General features: G+C 38.9%; 1 protein-coding gene across 6 annotated transcripts; it reads right to left on the reverse strand.

The window, feature by feature from the left end:
• Positions 1 to 1,233: 1,233 nt before the first annotated feature.
• LOC311444902 (uncharacterized protein) lies at positions 1,234 to 8,491 on the reverse strand. 6 transcript variants are annotated; one of them, XR_014698121.1, is made up of 8 exons: positions 8,401 to 8,450; positions 7,703 to 7,918; positions 5,192 to 5,242; positions 4,739 to 4,905; positions 3,435 to 3,595; positions 2,851 to 2,916; positions 1,849 to 1,919; positions 1,234 to 1,464 (listed from the first exon to the last, which is right to left on the reverse strand). XR_014698121.1 is itself a non-coding variant. In XM_084536351.1 (7 exons), the coding sequence occupies exons 4-7, from the start codon at positions 4,839 to 4,841 to the stop codon at positions 1,461 to 1,463; spliced, it is 339 nt and encodes a 112-aa protein (XP_084392477.1). In that variant the 5' UTR covers positions 4,842 to 4,905; positions 5,192 to 5,242; positions 7,703 to 7,918; positions 8,401 to 8,491; the 3' UTR covers positions 1,234 to 1,460. The 6 variants fall into 6 exon arrangements, 5 of the variants coding, with proteins under 5 accessions (XP_084392477.1, XP_084392476.1, XP_084392473.1 ...); XM_084536351.1 differs by lacking the exon at positions 2,851 to 2,916 and having other exon boundaries at positions 8,401 to 8,491; XM_084536350.1 differs by lacking the exons at positions 2,851 to 2,916; positions 4,739 to 4,905.
• Between the last annotated feature and the right edge of the window lie 9,639 nt (positions 8,492 to 18,130).

The following is an 18,130-nucleotide window of genomic DNA, read 5'->3' on the forward strand; positions in this document are numbered from 1 at the left end:
TTACTCTTATCTCCATTCTTTATAACAAACCTCTACTTTTCATGATTTAGCTTTGACCCTAAAAGCCCCTTTTCAAAACAATCAAAACAAACAAACAAACAAACAAACAAGATAATCATAACATCTTCAACATAACTGTAACATTTAGTAAAGCAATTTCCTGGGAAACTATTTACAAGCAATTGTACTTAATGGCAACAATTACTGTTTAATGTAAAAGAGCAATTTTATTTTATGATTCAGGGTGCCTGCAGCATTGGTGAGCATGTCTCATTTGTGATGCAGCTGTATGTACTCTTAAAAATTTGTCTTCTGCTGTGATACACACAAAACCATGAGTAAGTGCTTTCCAGTCAACCCCTTGTTTTTATCTTCCTGCTCTGCTAGGTGTACATACTTGGGCTTTATCATAGTGTTATCCCCCAGTCCTTGTTGTCTGACTCAGTAACTTTGCTATCCCAGGCTGAGAGTACAGAAGTTTCCACTTTTGGAAGTGACTGTGTTCGAACATTGATTTTCAGTCCTAACACAATGTACTCTAATAATCTATTTTCCCTCTCAATAGGGAAAGATAAGCCATCTAAAGGAAGAATTCTGCAGTATTCCAATGGTCAGCTCCCAAACAGGGAGATACACGGTTCTTCTGCACATTAACATTGGAACTAACCATTCATTTCAAGCCAACTCATAAAGACAGTGCAAGAGGAAAACATTGTCCAGGTGTTAGTGCATTGAAAAAGTATTTCCAGAAGAAAAGACTGTACGTGGGATAAGGGTTTCTATACTCCTAGGCAAATGAGGTTGCTTTTGTTACTATTTGTGGAAATTACACGTGTGTTCAGAGGACAAGCTACACCACTGTTATTCACAATAGGCTGAGGGAAATGCTAATAAGGTTCACTGGTCTGAATAATTATTTTCAATAGCCAGACTTCACTGAATGCTTTCTTTGCTACCTCTTTTTTCACTTCTCTGCAAAGAATAAGACAACAAATATCTTTATGGAAGAATGTGTGCCTGTATAAATGATTGGAACTCCAATACCACTATTATTTTGGAACACAGAGCTCTTCTTGATGAACATAAAAAGCAATACATTTACTCCAAACTTGCTCTTTTTGACACTCTGAATTGAGTCAATTATCTCACTTGTCAGTGTTGTTTAAAGGCTGAGAATCCAAGCAGCAGGACAAAGAGAAGATTAGGAGGCTCAGACCAGACAACAGAAATTCCTTTTTTTTTTTTTTTTTTTTTTTTCGGTAATACAAGAAGCTCTCTGGAAAAATACTGGACCTCCACAGTTAGAAGAGGCTTCTTTTTGTATTGGATTCTTCACAAGTGTCCATACTTTTGCCTGTCAGAGAGCTACACACTGACAGTATATTAAAAGTAAGCTAGTATAAGTGGAAGAAGATGGCATTAGAAGACTCGTGACATTAGAAGAATAAATGGAATTTAAATCACCTGGAAGAAGAAGAAAAAAAAAAGTTTTACATCACAAGAAATACAGTCCCCTACAAACACAGAACTTCTAAAATGGAGTTCAAAACTCAAGAGTCTCTGCAAGTAACAACTGCAACTCAGAAAACTAATGAATGTTCCATACTTGCTGCTAGGCAGCAAGAGGCTTGACAGTTTGTACCCAGAATCACTTAAACTGTCTACTCATCAAATAATTTTACATAAAAAGGATGAAAAATAAGTTCAAAAAATCTTTTTGGACCATATAACTCTCATTTTACTGATGGTCTTCAGATTTATCTGCTGCTAAACCATACAGTATCAAAACAAAAACAAAAACAAACCAACCAAACAAACAAAACTAAGCTAAATTAGAAGTTTTTCCACCTTAGAGTGTCCATTTCCTTCAGAGACTCTTCTCTGGATGCAAGACTTTTCTTGATCTGTACATCTTGCACCTAGAAGTAAAGATTATAGAGCAATTAATATCAATGCCATTAGGAACATGTGGACTTTGTCACATAAGGACATGTAAGTAGAAGACTATGAAGAAAAGCCTCAATGCTGCAAACAAGACAACTGCAATAGCCACATCTTCAGGGTAAATATCTGAGACAGTTTCCAGAAATTTCTTCTACAAATAAGTTTCACTGATTATTAAGTGTATTTTGTACAGCACAGTTATACCCTTTTATTTTCAAGCCAGAAGCAATCACCAATTCTAAGGTAAAGTAGGAACCTGGATAAATATAAATCCTTTCTACTTCTGTGGAGAAGCAAAATGACTACTTATGTTGGTTGATTCTTGCAACTAAACACAGTAAAGTGCTCCATATTCATTAGCCACTTCATAGTTTAATTTTACTGAATTCAGAGGAGAAAATGCATGTCTAAGTGATTTCCAATTTGGCTGGTAGTACTAAGGAAGAACTGTTCTCGAAAGATGTAACAAGAATGGTGTTCCGCTGTCCCCTTTTTAAATACAGCATAGATTACAACCACTAGTGATTTTTTCCCTAATATTTTCTATTTTATAAAGACAAGCATTTAACTACAGATTCTTTTGCATGTCCTACGAGGCCTCAACTAAGACAAAAAGCTAGAAGTAGCAGAGTTCAGCCACTGATATAACAAGGCAGAACTCAATGATTCAACCTGAAGACAGTAACCAAATTCTCATTTTTTTTATGCAAAAACATTACCACTGACCAGGTAATTTTATCCACATAGCCATATTAGGACAGAGATAACTACCCTATTCTTTGTTGGCTTCATCTATATTTTTGTATATTGCATACATATGTCAACTCCCCCACAGAACGGATGAATAAGCTCATTTGTTAACCCAAATAAAACTAAGGCAGATGAGAGTTTATTTTCCATGCTCACCTTGTTAGGAACTGTAATTCTTCAGCTTGCCTACCACAGGGTTCACCCAAGGAAGAGGTCTGTAAACTGAAAATGGTCTGTTGGTCTGTCACTAAGACAGAGATCTTCTACTGTGATCAATGGAGTGTTACAAAACTGAATTTTACACTGTACTAGGAAAGGCACCTATCCAGCACATCATACAGGTTTCTCAAGTTCTCTTTAAAAAGTTTGCTATTTTTAAATTACAGCTACAGATATGAAAGTAATTAAAAATAAAACAAATTCTTTTCAAAGGGATTAGCTTCACATCTAGTTCTGTATTTCATATCTAGTTCTGCACTTAATGTAACAAAACAATGAAATTTATGAAAACAAAACAGGCCACTTCAGAAAGAAAATGTTTTGTTTAATCTGCCTTCTAAGCTATTTAATTTGAAGCTGTGTTGCATTCAGGCAAATCTGCAACTCTAATTATGAGATCCAGGATCTAACTGACTTTTAATTATAAGAAAAAAATATATATTAAATGTAGCAGTAATCCCACAGAAAGACACAGTTCCATGTTAGCTCATCCCAATCACTCAGACTATGACAATACTCACTTTCAAAACCATCTGGCAGTTCCCCAATACTTCAATGATCACTGTGCTCTCCAAAGAGATGCCACTGCTTTTATAAATACTCTCCTGCAGGAACGTGTTGGTGACTGCTGAATACCTGTAGCTGTATCTAGCTCTTTGGGGGAAGTATGATGCACTGTGTCCTAGGAAACACAAACAAACAAAAAACCTTTTGTCTCTTGCAGGTTTTTTTCCTCCTTTTTAAAATATATTTTTTAATCTTTTCACCACTAAAATCAGGTAAGTAAGGGGCTAAATTTTCAAAATGTTCCTTTCCCACTTGGGCTTACAACTGAAAGAACCGGGTTTCTGAAAGCACCCTGCATGCAAGCAATAGCTCCTATATGGAAGGTGGAGAGAATTTCCCTCTCTCTTATGCTCACAGCCTCACAATTCCCATCAAGTCAGGAATCTAATTCCAAGAGCAGAAAGAGAATGTAATGCAGTTGTGGCACGATGCTCTCTTGACACCTTTCAGAGAGCAGCAAAGCTGGACCTTCACAAACTAAAGTTTGTTTGGTTCTGACAACCTACCCTAGAAGATCCAGGCTGAGGAAAAGAAAGCATGGGAAGAGAGGGATTGTTCATGTTTGTATATGAAGACATTGTTGTGACCTTGCAACGTCCATTAGCAGCACTGTCCTCTAGAGAACACGACGTCAGACACCCTGATGCGTGTTGCATAGTGTCTGTATTCCTCTAATCGGAGATTCTCTTCTAGGCCAGGTGATAATTTACCCTCATAGGAGGAGAGGATTGGAGTCATAATACCTTTAGTGCCAAAAGTTTTGGTGTCTGTGATGTGTGAGATTGTAACAAATACGATATCCCTAGAAGATATCATGGTATGGCCTTATCTAGGACCACTGAAGTGCAGAAGAGGAAAGATTCATAGAAAATACACATTCTTCTCTCAGGTGAAGAAGACAAGACCCCGGAAAAATGACCACTGTGACTCCCATAAAATAGAGCTTCCTTTTCTCTGCCTCACAGTGGCACTGACACACTCAAGCACTTTCAATGACAATGCCACACAGGGATGAAATAATGCTGAACAAACCAAGAGTCTCTAAGCTGCACTGTCTGGGTAGGAAGCTAAGAGGCCAGGGTGAGATCTTGTGAGCAGAACATCCACATGCTTTCCCTCCTGCTACAATAAAAACATAATATATATATATATATATATATATATATATATATATATATATATGCACATTCAAGCACCTGCTGGCAATGTAAATCAGATGCAAAAGTTATAAACTGTACTTCAGGCCATCCAACCAAACCTTTCCAGGTCAGCTCAATATCCTGTCTTCCTGTCTGTCCGTCCTTTAAAGAAGAGAAGTTTTGTTCATGGTCACTGAAGGAGAAGTCTTTCTTCATGCCCATTTCAGTATGAAGGAGAAGTCTTTCTTCATGCCCATTTCAGTATGAAAGGAGCTAACACTGGGTTCTGGAAAAAAGACATTCATACATGGCTGGGTTTTGTCCTGCACTGGCTTAGTAGTTTGTTTAGCCCTAATGTTTATGAGTTTTCTCAGTTCACAGAATGTGAACTTGAGGCTGTTTGTGCATGGTAAAGTTCAGTAGGACTTCTCAGATACTTCTATGAATGCATATCACTTGGACATAAATATCATTCTTCTAATAAATCAACGTCCCTGTTGAAGAGAAGGAAGTTTTCAAATCATTCTTTCCTCATCACATACAAGGCCTGAATACAGTCTTGTGTTACTCACCAACACAATCAGCAGAACAGGAAGCTCCAGAACTTAAATTTTCTGAGGATCCTGTAATGACAGGTAAGATTACTGAAAAGCATTGAAAATTTGTATGCAGCTCAGGACAGATCTGCTGCTCTTCAATTACCACAAACCCAACATGAAATAATAAGAAGCAACATATGAACACCCTAGGGGGGCAAGCACACATCCTTACCCTGAGAGTCATAATGTTAGAGCAACTCAGAAGGATCATATCCAACAGTTTGGTGCTGAGATCCACTTTATATTTCTTACAAAGGATTCTTACCCATTCCGTACCACCACCATCTGTGTAAAAGTGAAGTGTACATTTGATTTCAGCACCAAGAGCAAGGGGTCTCCTGTTCCAGACAGGAACCCTCCGTGGTGTTGTGAGCTGAACCCTTTGGAGCTCACTTGGGGGGGAAAGGGGAGGAGAGAGAAGAGCAGTGGTTGTTTCAGGTAGTATATACTAGTGTTCAATCTTACACTTTTTTGTATAGATATGTATCTATTCTCTTTTGCCTTCTTTTTAGTGAAAAGATCAAAGAAAAGAGAAAAACAATAACTAGCATATTCTGTCTTTTTTAAAAGTTCAATTTTCCAGAAGAAAATCTTAGAAACAACCACTGAGTAGAAAAATATCATTTACTTTCAGAGTTAAAGTATGTGACCACATGAAACATCAGCGTGGCTCTACCCTCTGTCCTTTTGTTGCTACCAGGCCTCAACCATTCATTGAGTTGTTCCAAACAGAAACCAAAGCCCAACACCCCCCACCCCTAAAAAAAAAAAAAAAAAAAAAAAAAAAAAAAAGAGTTTTGCTACTAAGTATGCAAGGATTAGACTTTGCTTTCACCCTTTTCCATGTGTCTAAACCACACAAGCTCACAGATGAAGGGATGACATGCCTTAGTGTATTTATTGAGGTAGGTATGGAAATGCAACAATACCATGGATAACCAAATAAAGAACAAAAAGGAAATTATGGCTCTTTTTTCAATGGAATTATGCCTGCATTAACTAGGGGTTCTTAATCCAAGAAAGAAATATATTTCCTATACGCCAAACTTCTGCACAGCCACAGGCCTTTAACTTAGGAAAATGTCTACTTAACTAAAATCTTTATTGCACACAGACAATCAAGAATTCATAAGTACCATTTAAAACAGGAACAAGAGCAAGCTTTACTGCTGAAGAAAGATTTTTTTCAGCACCAGCCCACTAAGGAACAAACACTTAAACATCACAACTCAAGGCTAGCATCCTTCAGCACCGGAGAGCCTGCTCTCCAGCATGACTTTCCTTCAGACTTGGGCTGGGAGGGCAGTGAATCTGAGGGAGACCAGAACACACCTACATCACACAGGGAATTGCTTCGTGTTCGCATTGACATGAAGGTAGGAATTTCAAGCACTGCTAGACAACATAAAAAGCACATGACAGACTGGAGGAGAATTTCTGTTTGCACATGGAAAGTTAAGACCAGTCAAAGTTTTAGGGTATCTATTTCCTGTGCATCACTGCAACTGCCTCTAAGACATCCCTAAGTATCTTGTGGTTCAGGCAAAAAAAGAGACACTCCCTTCCCCCCCCCCCTTCTTTTCTTTTAAACTGTGGAAAAAGTTTGTTTCAAGTTGTTAGCTTTTAATGAAGAAATCAGTATCGCATTCAATAAACTTGAAGTAAATATAGTAAGGCAAACTTGGAAAATTCATCTCTTATGCAGCATCAGATTTTTAAAATGTTCAGCATGCCTCCCCAGGACCAGATTTAAGAGCTCTCTCAGCTCCCACGTAGATACCTGAACGCTGTAGTCAGAAGTGTTCAATGTGCTTATCACAGACAGATGCTGTGGTTAGCTGGGCACCTCAGACAGTCCAGTCAGGCACTTGGATAATTTTGTTAAGGTGCCTAAACTTAGAGCTTCTGCTCTTTGTTTTTTTAAGTTGTAAATTTTCTTCCATAGAGAAAATCACATAGTACATACTTCATGTACTTATCGCTTTTCAGTTGACAAGAGTTACAAAGGATAACCAAGGACCACAAAATTGACATTTCATGTTTTATTCACACTTTTAAGAAAATCTTTCATCTGCCAAATTACAAAGTGAGCACAGGTTTAGAACAAGAGGCTAGCACAGAATTTTTGCCTGTTATTTTCAGGTGAGAAAATTGGCATAATCTCACCATTTCCATTGCTCTCTCTTGTAATCCTGAAGGAAGATGCGCTACTTAACAGCATTATAGGCAGGGTGCCCTCCCACCTGCCCATGTACCACCCAGGGAGCTCTGTAAAGCTAGCTGCTACACTACACTGAGAATCGAGACAAAGCTGCTACAAAAATTAGTGCAGAATTGTAAGCAGTAACATAATTTACAGTGAGATTTTGATAGTTTTGATAGTGAGATCATTCCTTGGTTTTGATAGTGAGATCATTCCTTGGCAGAAATATTTTGCATTGAGAGATATCAGTCTTAGCAGAGGAAAAAGTTTATTCTACTTACTCCCAGAAGCTTCTGCTGCAACAGCATAGAGTAAAATGATGGCTTGCAGCCCCATGACCAGTGAAATTCCCTCCTCAGCCCAGAAGTTAACAAAATCACATCAGTTCTCCTCTCAAAGGCATCTCTGAGCAAGGCAGTGAAAGACAGCCTCCTTCACAAAACAGGAGCTTGCTATTTCTCTTCTTCCAGCCAGAGGAGGGGCTCTGGCAGGGCAGCCTGTAGAGGGGAGGGTACACGTGTGAAGAAAGGGGAAGAGAAGCACACAAACATCTCATCCAGTCCTAACAGCATTTCAGCCTTTTTGCTATAAAAAGGGGCAGAGAGAAAGAAATTAACCTGTTAGAAATTGCACAAAATTGCAAAGAAAAGAAATGAAGTACATGACATCACAAAATAGCAAATGCTAAGAACAATCCCACACAGTAAGGTTGGGGGGAAAACAAAACAAACAAAAACACCCCAGCAATCATTTGCAATAATTAATCAAAAGCACACAGGATGAAAACTTGCTTCGAGACTAAAGGAAAGCTATTTCCATTGGGAGCAATGAGTTCATGGGAGGCAGCTCATCCCTTCAACCAAAGTCCCAAATTTAAGATGGCTGAAATTGTGCATAAAGAACACAAAAAAGACTAAACTACAGTCCGACAGCACTCAGGCTTTTACAATACATCAGATATTAGTAGTCCACAGCTCACCAAACTACTGATAAAAAAATTTCCTTTCCACTCTTGCTTGAAGGAGCTTCACTGTCTGTCTTCTGTTCTGCTTATTCGTTCTTCCAGATGTGGGAATATAAATGTTGTTTTTGCAGAGTTGCATTGTTTAGAGGGAAGGAATGTGGTACTGAGATATGCTTACAGTGATAAGAAAGCTTAGCAGGCAACCTTGTAAAATGCAGACAACAAGACTCCTTAGGACAATTAGGTGAAAATCACCGTGTCAAGTCAGATAAGTGAAGAAACATTACCACTTCAAGCAGTAAAAATGTCGAAAGGAAATTGAAATTTAACAGGCCAGCTACTTTGTGAAGCATCAGATAGATTGTGAACCTGGATTACCCACTCAGTGGGGAAACAGGGGAGGGTCCCGTCATCAAAAAGTATATAAACTGTGTTTTGGAACTAGTAGATGCGCTCTCCTGATTGTGGAGCACCCGCCATTGCAATCGCGAATAAATTACTACTTCATTGAGAACCTCGCCTGAGCCTAAGTTATTGACTACAGAGTGTTTCTCACACAGACCTGGGTGCTTGTCACACACCTTCCCTGGAAACCTACTGTTCACTCTTGATGTGTAACAGGATTGATGATCACCTGTGCCAGAGGCATTAACAGAACTCAGTTACACAAGCACACCAAGACCTTCTGAAGGAAGCTGCTCTGAACATGCCAATATTTATTTTCTGACACTTACTAACCTGCTTTGAGTCCCTGTGGTTTATCATGAGCTATCGTTTACTTCAAACAAGATTCACAAGCAGAAACCACAGTCCCAGTCCCTGCTACCACACTCCCCCACGAAGGTAGTGTTATCGCGTCCTCTTGCCTGAGCTCACTTTCTCCATTGGTTAACTTTTGCCCAGTTTAAAATGCTTAAAAATTTTAATTAAAAGGAAAGCAGCTTCTCATATGTGCTTTGCATAGAGCAATGACTAAAGTAAACGAGAGACAGCAGGTCAAGTAAAAAGAGTTAATAAAATGCTTCACAATTAAAGAGATATTGTTGTTCAAAAAAAAAAAAAAAAAAAAAAAAACAGATCCCATAAATCACAGAATCACAGAATTGAAGGGGACCTTGAAAGATCATCGGGTCCAACCCCCCTGCCAAAGCAGGTTCCTTAGAGAAGGCTGCCCAGGTAGGCATCCAGACAGGCGTTAAATATCTCCAGAGAAGGAGACTCCACAACCTCCCTGGGCAGCCTGTCCCAGTGCTCCGTCACCCTCACCCTGAAGAAGTTCTTTCACATGTTGATGCAGAACTTCCTGTGCTCCATCTTGTGGCCATTACTCCTTGTCCTGTCCCCACAAACCACTGAAAAGAGGTTGGCCAAATCCCTCTGTCTCCCACACCTCAGGTATTTATACACATTGATGAGATCCCCTCTCAGTCTTCTTTTGTCCAGGCTGAACAGACTCAGATCTCTCAACCTTTCCTCATAAGGAGGATGCTCCAGGCCCCATATCATCTTTGTGGCCCTCCGCTGGACTCTTTCCAGGAGATCCTTGTTGTTTTTTTTTTGTACCAGGGAGCCCAGAACTGGACACAGTACTCCAGGTGAGGCCTGACCAGGGCAGAGTAGAGGGGCTGGGGGGACCAGGGCAGAGTAGAGGTGGGGAATAAATGTTAAACTCAGGGACAGCTCAGGCCTGAAACTGGATCCAACAATCTTAGAGACTTCACACATCAGCAGGGATTTCCTGTGATCAACCCAAAGTAATAACTGAGAAAACCTCCTACCATCTCCAACTATATTTTTTCAGAACATTAAATTCTAATTTTGAAACTGCTAGAGAGAGTTCATTGCAGAAATCTTGCAACTTGTGCGGTTTGCTGTTTGCTTTTCCTCTGCTGAGGTATTCCATTTTGTATTTGTTCTGATTTTTCATTTTCAGATTTCAGCTCATTTGGACACAATACATGTACCTGCTCAGTAAGGTAACTTGCAGTCATTCAGCTCTTGATCTACAATCAGCAATTATAGATAGAAAAGCAGGCAAGATAATATGTGGTCAAGAATTTAAAACCTAATGATTCAGAGTAAAATTCTTATGTTGTGATGATTATGTTCTTGAATCACTACTATTGCCTGTTCTCCACAGGAATCTGACTTTTAACTGTTTGTAGAGTAAGATTTTTTGTAACTTATTAAATATAGCTATTGCAGAACAACTTAAAAGAACAAAGTTTATACTGAGGTCAGTGGGGTAATCAAAGCTGGAATTAGGAGAAATTTGTACTTTATCATAGCTCTGTTAAGAACCACATAGCCCAACATCAACAACTTACAAGCAGCATTTGTGCACTGAGGTCCCATTGTGTAGCCTTTCCTTCATATTTAGGACAACATTGTGATCTGATTGAGATACCAACATAAACTCATTTTCAAATGAATTAGGTGCTTTACAGTAAGTTTTCCAGTTAGTGTATATTAACCTCATGAATGACATCCATGTCTGGAGTCAGGGTACATAAGTGCTTAATTGTATGCATAAGCATACCACAAAGAATTAGGCATGTGCTCAGATCTAAATGATATCTTGGAATATGGTCATTTTATTAGTCATTAAATTCCAGAAGCTCTTTCAGAAACATTTTTTCTCTCTAAAAAACTAGACTTTCCTTATAGCATTGTGGTTTTTGTTTGTTTCTGTTTGGTTTTGTTTGTTTGTTTGTTTTGTGTGTGTTTTGTGTTTGTTTGTTTGTTTTTTTCTTTTCTTTTTACAAATCTAATTTTCTCTTGAAGTTATATTTTTAAATTTTCATACAGAATAATTCATGCAGGTCACAGACTGCTCCTTTCCTACAAGAAAATAGCTGGAGGAAAGAGGGAGACCAGGAAAGGTTATACAAACTATGCTGAGAGACAGCCTGTGCCTGAGGTCACTGAAACACAGCAGGGACTAACCAGATGGCAGTGTCAGACCTGTTGTTTACAAGACTGCACTACATTTTGGGAATCCGCACACAAATTTTGGGATGCTTCAGAATGCTCCGCACAACAAATCGACAACATTGCATGTACGTCCTATCACATGCAAGAGACAAGAAATATGCATCTTCCTCAAATGTTACGTATGCATCACACTAAACAAATTGGACTGTCCTGATGACCTTTCTGAAAAGATGCTATAGTCTTTCCTAAAAGAAGCCACATTTCAAAGCTTTAAAACAAATACTTAGCTATGGATGTTAGCATTTCAACTGCTATTTTTAGAGTAATGACACCTTTATGGAAAAATAAAGCATTTATGATAGCTGTTGTGTCATAGCAGAAGAGTTCTCTTTAAGGATTAACAAGCAAACTTTTTCAAAAGATCCATTCTTTTTTTTTTTTTTTTTTTTTTTTTTTTCTCCTTCAGTCTCAACACTGGAGAAAAAGTCTTAATTTGTAAACACTGGACATTAGTATTTGAGCAGAATTTAGAGAAACTCAAATGTTTTTTAAGAAAAGAGCAGCAGCTATTCAGAAGTTTCCATCAGAAGTCACCATTGATCTGGGTGTCTGAGAACCAGACAGGTCCAATTTTGGGCATCAGCAAGACCAGAACATAGCTGAGTCTCTCCCCTTCTGATACCACACTGAGGACTGACATTCAGTAATAACAATGAGAGCTACAGACTGAATATGGACAAGAAGATCCATGCAAAATAACTATATGGTGACTTTTTCATATAAAAGCATTAATTACAGACTGGGTTACATTTCAATATTCTACAACTCAGACTTAAGAGACTCAGTTCAGACTCGGGTTCACACTGCACATTGTACGCAGACTGCCGGAGTGCATCATGATCAGCGCAGCTTAGCAGCGGAGAGGCTTGTGGATTTGGGCTTTGGCTTAGAGGTGACTATTTTTCTGAAAACAGAATCAATGTTACCTGGTTTTCATTCTCTATAACGTTCAAACTATCTTGCTCTGCTTTTTCAGTTGCAGCTGTAAATCACACTTTCCAAAATAAACAAGCCTGCATTTTAATGTAAACTTCTGGCTTTGGGGCTTTCAATTTTTTAGGGAAGAAACTGTATCGAAACAAAGAAATAAAAATGTCTTGTACGTAAATGAGTGCACACAAGGATTTATAGACCTGGGGTTGACAATTTCATAAACCTACCAATCAATTTTTATTAAGAGCAAATAAATTCACAAACAAAACTCCAGGGATTTTTTTTTTTTTCAGATATTTAAGAGCCTATTGTAAGCCAGACATTTAATTCCTAACTTTGAAGTTTTAACATGAAGGTCACAAGCTCTGAGAAACACTGACAAAATACTGTTTGAAATGTTTTTGATTAAAAAAAAAAAAAAAAAAAAAAAGGAAGCCCCCCCCCCCCCCCCAAAAAAAAGAAGTCAAATCATTACAATAAAATACATTATATCTTCAGTGCCCTATGTACTTGACCAACTTCATTAATTCAAGTGGGCTGTTAAGCAGAAGATGCACTCCAAGGCTGAAAAACAAGCTCAATGTATTTAAGCATTTTTTCTACCTCCCCCATAACAGAGATTTTTCTTTAAAATAAATGAACAAGCAAACAACACCCCAAAGAAAAACAGAGAAAAAAATCTCCCAGAGGAATTTCCAATATGTTTCTGTCACAGATAACTTACTCATACTTTGAAAATCCTGAGGAAAACTAGACATGAATGCTACAAACACTAGTTTAATGACACTCAGGAGACTTACCTGGCAGTAAGTCTATGAGAATTGTTCATCTATTTAATGAACTCAAGTTTGCGAAATAAATTTAATCAGAAACACCTTGTAGCACACAACAGAGTAAAGATGTCCATGAATTCCTGAAAACTCTATGCTAGCATTGCGAACAAAATCTGAGGTTTAACAAATTGGCAAAGTCTGTTTTGCAAAGGCCCTGTGAGGCTTTTAAAATTAATATTACAATGCTCACATTAGCTCCTAATGGCCAGAAGCAGGAGGAAATTAGCCTTGGCCCTGGCCCCCAACCTACAAAGCCCACCTGGGGCAAGCACCTGCAGACACTGCCTCCTGCCATGGCGGCCACAGCTCCCTCAGAGCAGGGTGCTGATGCAGCCTAGCTGGGCTGCCCACAGCCTGTGCCCCAGGTCCCACCTGCATGTTTTTACAACCTTTTGATGTCTTAATAGACTTTACTGCTTCCGTGTCTTATCAAGAAGTCGTGAACAGATACCTGCTGCAGCCAGAACAACTGGAAAAGGCAGAGGGCAGTGGATACTGTCCTGGGATGGTAATGGTTGGGTTTGTCACCAATTATTTATTCAGAATAACTAATTTCCCAGTGGGAAAGGGTGCCTCAAAACCAAGGAGTGTTTTCAGACAGATAAATTTTTAGAGCACTAACCAAAGTATGCAATTAATGGACCAACTACTACATGGCAGCAGTGATCACTGTGCCCATTTCTCATTCCCCACAACCAACATAGACTCCTAGAATTGTTAAGGTTGGAAAAGACCTCCAAGATCATCTGGTCCAACCATTCCCCTACTACCAATGTCACCCACTAAACCACATCCCTAAGCACCACGTCCAACCTTTCCTTGAATACCCCCAGGGATGGTGATGCCAACATTTCCCTAGGTAACCCATTCCAATTCCTGACTGCTCTTTCTGAGAAGAAATTTCTCCTGATTTCCAACCTAAACCTCCCTTGGCACAACTTGAGGCCACTCCCTCTAGTCCTATCACTACTGAGAAGAGGCCGACCCCCAGCTCCCCACACCTTCCTTTCAGGCAGTTGCAGAGAGCAATGAGGTCTCCCCTGAGCCTCCTCTTCTCCAGCCCAAACACCCCCAGTTCCCTCAGCCACTCCTCACAGGACTTGTGTTCCAGGCCCTTCACCAGCTTTGTAGCCCTTCCCTGGACACACTCCAGGACACTGATGTCCTCCTTCTACTGTGGGGCCCAAACCCCATGGTGCCGTGAGGGCAGGAGGCTGTGCCTGGCCGGGCCCAGGTCCTGCAGCACCCCAAGACTCCGCTGCCCCCCTAGGGAGTGCCCCTGCCTCTCTCTGGGCAGCAGAGTCAGAGCCAAGTGCCAGGAGGGCCCCCAAAAGGGAAAATCTGTCTTTGCAAAAATAGACCATGATCTTGCCCACCTGCTTGGGGCCTGGTGAGTGTCAAGTGTTGAGGTTTTTCACCTTTTTTTTTTTTTCTTTCCTATGCAAAAATGAACTCAAAATAGTTTTTTTTTTTTATATATATATTTTTATCTCAGAATGCAGAATACTTGAACACCATTATGTACAGAAGTATCTTACGAAGTACAGGCCTAATATCACTTCTGTACAATTGAGCGATGTCCACCAGCCAACAAGTTACTCCTTCAGCAATGTTCCCTCTGCCCCTCCTCCAGGTGAGAAAGGTAACAAGCTATGACCACCTGGACCTCAGACCCAGCATGGTGGGGTTTTGTCTTTCTCCCTCCCAAGTGTGACAAGAGAAAACACTTCCCAGTGGTGATGGAGGATGCAGCTTCAACTGTTCCAGAGGCTGTGCCTGAAGCAGGGAGGGTAGCTGCTGCACAGCAGGGGCATTCATCCTTTCCTACTGATGTTAGTTATTCCATCATAGAGGAAATTACCCAAGGTTTACAGATAACGCTTCAGTCTTTGGATTGTGGTATTGTCTGGAAAAACAAGAGATAGAAGCTACTTCAGTTTTTATCTGTTATTTTTTCCAATGCTTTTGTGAAATCCCTGTTGTCATATTCAGATTCATGTCTTATATTATGGTTTTAAATCCTAAAGCATTGTCTGTCACACACCCTGCTAATACAATAACCATCTGGAGCTCATTAAAGTTTTTTTTGTTTGTTTCTTTTTTAAACATGAATACGAAGGAGTTGCAAAAAACAAACCAACCAACCAACCACAAACGGACTTTGAAAAAGCTTCCTACTCAGCTTACTTTTATTCTAGACTTGTGCATGAGTATTTTTAGTATCTCCAAACCACAGAGCCACCTGTTCAAACAGACAGTAGATTTTCAGATTCTTAAACCAAAAAAAGAAAAAAAAAATCATAAGGAGAAAAAAACCCACACACACACTCAAAAAAAAAAAAAAAAGATTTCGAATGGTATAAGAAGCATTTCCTCTGAAATCAGCAGGTTTCACCATGTATGGTTTGGTGACTTAACTTGAGAAAACAAATCACTTGTGAATCAGGTATAGAAATACATTCGGTAGTATCTGGCACATCATATAGGAGGGTACACTTCACAAAAGAAAAAAAAAAAAAAAAACATTAAAAGTCATCCTGAAGCTAATCAATTTGCATCCCATTGCAGGATTTTTATTTATTTATTTATTTTAATAAAAAGTAGGGACACAAAGGTGAATTTGTTATAAAATACCAGAACTATACACTTTGATTGTTGACACCTCTGTCAAGGTACTTGCACTTCCAAAGTTGTTTATTCCTAGGATGATAGTATGTGTTCTATTACTCACCTTGAGATACTCAGTTGTGAAGAATAATTGACTGTTTTTTAGCACACAAATCAACTAGCTTCATCAAAAATTTATTTTGGTTAGATGGTCAGAAATGCTTTCCAAAACACTGCAATAAACAGCAGCTTTTTGAAACCACTGCTTTTGCTTAGTAACACCCTCTTATAAGGCTGTCAGCTAGTGTTTACTTAACAGGGTTTTTTTTCCCTTTTTTTTTTTTTTAATTGTCATTTGCATGGTGAGATGTTTCTTTCTGGCTCACACATCATTAGAAATAACTAAGTTTGAGCACTGTGCAAGACTGGTTGATTAAAGACAGAAGTCTAATGGAAATAACGCTGTCTGAGTGGAACAGACAGCAATGTTGTCCTTGAAAGCTAAGGAAGGTAAGCAGCTGGGGAAGGCTTCATCTGAATTTGTTAAGTGAGGTTGGAGGGTTTCAGGTGACCCCATTCTTTCCTTAGGCATTTGTGGAAATGGGATGAGCACATCAGTTCAGCATGCCACTTCTGGATCTATCAGCAGAGGAAAACTGTTTGTTCACAATTCAAATTACTCATTAACCTATATTTTGGTTAATTTGTTCATAAAAAATGCATTAGAACAGATGTGCAAGTTATCAGCTTCACCTTCCTGTATCTTCTGCATCTCAGAAAATAAATATACATACATACATAAAAGAGTGTATTGCTTCAGACATACAAAAGGAAAAACAACTACAAAAAAAAAAAAAAAAAACAGGATAACCTTGCATAATTAATAGGATTGCTTCCCACTGAATATAAGGATATTTAGTACTTATTTTCTCCCTTGAGGTCACTGGTATACCACATGTATATGGGATTAGTTGTAGTGCAATTGGAGTTTTACAGAAAAGAATTTCAACTAAAAAAAATAACTATCGCTCTGACAATCATTAGAAAACTCTGAGGCATAAACAGGTCAGTAATTTTTATATAATTTGCACCATTCTTTTAGCTGTCAATAACAGTTTATCAAGACTAAAAATTATTATGCATGTCCTTTGGGAGCTACAGCTGGGACCTCTTCCAAAGAGGTCCCAAGGACCAGAACCTTCCCATGAGCCCCTCTTTCTCCAGGTTGCCTATTCACCCTCTGCACACACCACTTCAAGCACTCACCCAGGCAGAAGGCACACCGCTGGCCAGGGCCTAGAGTCTTAGAGGTTGGAAAACACCTTCAAGATCACCAAAATCAACTACCATGCATGCACCCTGCCTACCCTCTTGGCTCACCACACCTCAGCTAGAGAGGCCATGCAGTCCCATCCCAATACAAGGGATCCAGATGCAAAGAGAGCAGGCAGCACATGGTGAAGCACAGATAGATCCCAGAGAGCAAGAGGGGGCCACAAGACCAAGAGTATTTCAGGAAGATTTATTATTAAAAGAGAAAACACCTACTTCAGTAGGCACAGGGATATTGTAACATTTTCAAATGTGCTGTGTGTAAGCAGTTTATCTGCATGCCACAGAAAGCCATTTCTCAGAGATTTGGCCCAAGAGAGACACTGAAAAATTGCATCCTGTAGTTACATTTCTTGACAACTATTTTAACATTCACATTTGGAAACATTCCAAATGCTATAATTTTCCCATTACAATCACTAGATATAAAGAAAAGTTTTTATTTTAAATACAACCAGTTTTAAAAACAAACAGTAACTTAACAAAATCAAACTAAACATTTTCCACACACAGCAAGTTATATCCTGCATTTGTCTGTCTAAAATAAGTGTAACAAAGCAAGTCACTTTGGCACATTCTGTAGATAAATGCATACACAAGAGAACATGTACAGGCTTTGTATTTATGGAAATTTAAGCATAGAGGGGGCAGCAAAAAGTTTTGCATAATGCTTAATTACATGGAATAGCTGCCAACATTACCTGTCTCAGTCCATAACAGTGATTTAACAGATGCAATTGACTATGCTCAAAAAAAAAAAAAAGAAAACCCACATAATTTATAATTATTGGGGGGGATGGAGTAAGAGGTGGTCAGTGTTCTTCTGCATCATGGTGCTACCACCTTAGATTTTCCAACCAGCACTTCGTAGAGAAATGGGGAGCTAAGGGGACATATGCTTCGTTGCTTCTTCTTGTCTTACTCTGATGATTAACTGACAAAAAAATACATTTTTTTATATAAAAAAAAAAAAAAATAGTTTTTTTTTTTTATATAAAAAAAAAAAACTGACAAAAAAATACATTTTTTGTGAAATTGAGGGGAAA

This window comes from Aythya ferina (genome assembly GCF_964211825.1).
Source record: "Aythya ferina genome assembly, chromosome: 15".
Taxonomy (NCBI): domain Eukaryota; kingdom Metazoa; phylum Chordata; class Aves; order Anseriformes; family Anatidae; genus Aythya; species Aythya ferina.